The sequence below is a fragment of the Carlito syrichta genome, unplaced genomic scaffold, assembly GCF_000164805.1.
Source record: "Carlito syrichta isolate Samal-C Ts95f unplaced genomic scaffold, Tarsius_syrichta-2.0.1 Scaffold289075, whole genome shotgun sequence".
Lineage (NCBI taxonomy): Eukaryota > Metazoa > Chordata > Mammalia > Primates > Tarsiidae > Carlito > Carlito syrichta.
The window spans coordinates 158356-161353 of record NW_007233171.1 but is presented as its reverse complement, the minus strand read 5'-3'; the positions used below and the strand labels follow the sequence as shown (position 1 = coordinate 161353).

Sequence of the window (2998 nt, the reverse complement as noted above, 5' to 3'; positions counted from 1 at the left end):
CCTCACACTCCTGCCCCGCCTCCCCAGGATCTGGCTCCCAGCCACGGCCGAGCCTCCGAAACAGCACTTGGACCTGGGGTGAGCCGTGTCCCCCTCCAAGCCTCAGTTTTCCCCAAGTGGCCGGGCGACTCGGTGTTCCTAATTCGACTGGCGTCCAGCGGATAGACATTAGGAACAAATGACTGCCGTGAAATGAGGTTTCTGAACGGCACCGCTCAGCGGGGAAAGGAGCGTCCAGGTGCCCACCCGGGCCGTGGCTAGAGAGGCACGGCGAGGCCCAGGCCCAGGGCACTCGAGGCCCCACGCCCAGGCGCCCGACGTGGCTTTTCCCTGCCCACCCTCCGGGGCCCCTCCCTGTGGCGCTGGGCGGCACGGCCCCTGGGAGGGGCCCCTGCACTTTCTGGCAAAGCGCGGGTCCAGCAGGGAGCAGGCAGGAGTGGCCTCGCGTCTGGCTTTAGGACTCCGTCCTTCGGCTAGGGAGACTTCCCCGCTTTGTTTTGCTTGACACATCTGCCGACGTCACCCCTAGCGCCACCCACCCTGCCCCCCACGTGACAGGCTGCGAGCTGGACCTTCCTGTATTAACTTTCTGCTCTGCTATTATGTAAGTGTCAGCAATGTTCTTTTCTGCCCGCAAGTGTAATTCCCCACCAGGCAGGGGAGGACGTGAAATTGCCCGTCCTTCTGGGAGGAGTCTCAACCTGTGGCCGCTCTTGTGTCCGTTGATTTTTGTTCCATATCGTCCAAAATGCAGAAGTGTGTTTGGAAGTGTGCCTGTTGATTCAGGAAGCTGGCATCCCTGTGTCCTTTAGAGCTCTCACCTTGGTGTGCTTTGCCGTTTGACGGTAACTGCTGCCAAGGAGCCAGGTGGTTGCTGTGTCAATGGCTGTTAGGTTGATGAAGCAGGTGTCCTCTCTAGTTGTACTTTGGAGGAGAGTTTTCCTTGAGGGCTTCTGTGGGTGGGAACATGGCTCCTGTTTGGGAACTCTGAAGACCTAAGATTGTAAATAAAAGATCTCTCATGTATACAGATTTGTGTTTAAAAATTATTATGGTGGAAGCAAACTTGTCACTTGCTTACTATAGTATAAAACGGTATTATGTGAGAAGCCCTACTTATAATGGGTTGCTTAACGTTTAATTTTTTTTCAAATCAGCCTTCTGGGTGAAGACACAGTGTCAATCTGGTCCTTCAAAAGGAAGGAAATAACTCAAAACCATGGACATCTGTGGTTTTCATGCCTTTTCTAGTGACTGAACTGTTTAACATAACACAGGACCCCACATATACAGTAGGGGCTGTTTTACAGATTTATTACCTGTAAAATTCTCTCCTGTCAGAAAAATGGTGAAGGAGAACACAGCAGCCAACATGTTTATCTTGTTTTGGTTATGTGTCTCAAAGTTGTGATGTGTGGAGCTAAGCAGATGCAGGTTTTGTTTTCTTTGGCTTGTAGACCACTTGTGTTACAATCTCAGACCACTTGGCAGGAACCACCTTTATTCCAAGTTTTGCATGATTGGTGACTCTGGCAAGAGTAGGTTGGCAGGTTGGTGATCTCCAGTGTACTGTCTCCAGTGTACTGACTTTGGTATGTATGATTTGAGGTCATAATTTTTAAGCACAGTTTTTAAAAAGTTAAAAATAGATTTTAAAAATGAGATTTGTATAAAAGTGTGTAGAATCTGTATGACTTTAAAATCACTGATATGAAAGAGAAGAAGGGTTGGAACCCTGACTCTAGCAGCAGATGATCTTGGACGAGTCCATTCCTTGGACTTTTCTCCCTTAACATAGGGATACTGAATCTCAGAGGTGGTTGTAATATCACCCACACACCATCTCCTCTATAACTATATTTGTACGTCAGAAAATCCTCTGGGAGGGCTTAAGTTTAGAATTGCTTCATGTTATTTTGGGACAATGCTAGGTGGTGTGAAGGCTGACCTTGGGAATACTCTTGAGTTTTCTTCGAGACCAGACCCAGTTGTAGGAGCTGCAAATAAGCTGTGTTTTTAGTGGCAGAAGGCAGTTTCCCTGGGAGTTAAGGAGTTAAGTGTTGCCACCAGTTTTGTGGACTGGGGATAATTTGCCATCCTAAGTTTATTTGCATGTTAGAGAGCAGTTTAAAGCTAAGCACTTCTAAATAAAAATTTGGTAGTGGGGCCTTTGAAAAGTGTTTTCTGTGATGCTGGGAGCAAACACATATTCAAATTATTTGTATAAAGAAAGCAGTTTTGGGGAGCTTGTGGGAGCTAATGCGAGAAAAACAGCTTGGTAACTTGTGGGAGCTAATACTAACCCATGTTATTTTCTTTCCATGGTCAGCGTCCAGAGGACCAGAGGTTAATTTACTCTGGGAAGCTGTTGTTGGACCAGCAGTGTCTCAGGGACTTGCTTCCAAAGGTACATCACTTACACATTAACTTTCGAATGTTTTTTAAGCACTCAACACCATTGAGTTCAGATTCCTAAGTACCTCCTTTTTACTTTTAGCAGGAAAAATGGCATGTTTTGCATCTGGTTTGCAACGTGAAAAGTCCTTCAAAAGTGCCAGAAATCAGTGCAAGGGTATGTCTGCATTTTCATGATTACAGTTCGTAGCGATTATCAGGGGAGTAATAAAGGAAGCTGGATAAAACTCATAAGAGAACTTGTATACTTTTTTTTTTTTTTTTTTTGAGTCGGAGTCTCACTCTGTTGCCTAGGCTGGAGGGCAGTGGCACACCCACGGCCACCACAGCCTGGACCTGCTGTGCTCAGGCTATCCTTCCACCTCCGCCTTCCAAGTAGCTGGAACTACAGACATGTGCCACCATGCCTGGCTAATTTTTTAAATTTTTTTAAAATAAGTTCTCACTATGTTGCTTAGGCAATCTTCCCACTTCAGAAGCCCAGCATGTTGATGCTGCAGTGGCCATGAGTGTGCCACAGCCTGGGCAACAGTGTGAGATGAGACGCCAACTCAAAAAAAAAAAAAAAAAAAGGAGTAAAAAG

The 2998-nt window shown here is 46.7% G+C and overlaps 1 protein-coding gene across 2 annotated transcripts in view; it reads left to right on the top strand.

The window, feature by feature from the left end:
- Window positions 1-2290: 2290 nt before the first annotated feature.
- HERPUD1 (homocysteine inducible ER protein with ubiquitin like domain 1) overlaps window positions 2291-2998 on the top strand; it is a 7988-nt gene continuing 7280 nt past the window's right edge. Inside the window, exons 1-2 of one of the 2 annotated variants that reach the window (XM_008054109.2) lie at window positions 2291-2407; window positions 2498-2572. In XM_008054109.2, coding sequence (XP_008052300.1) covers window positions 2306-2407; window positions 2498-2572 — 177 coding nt within the window. In that variant the 5' untranslated portion in view covers window positions 2291-2305. The remainder of the gene's footprint in view (window positions 2408-2497; window positions 2573-2998) is intronic. The other variant, XM_008054110.2, reaches the window with a different exon arrangement.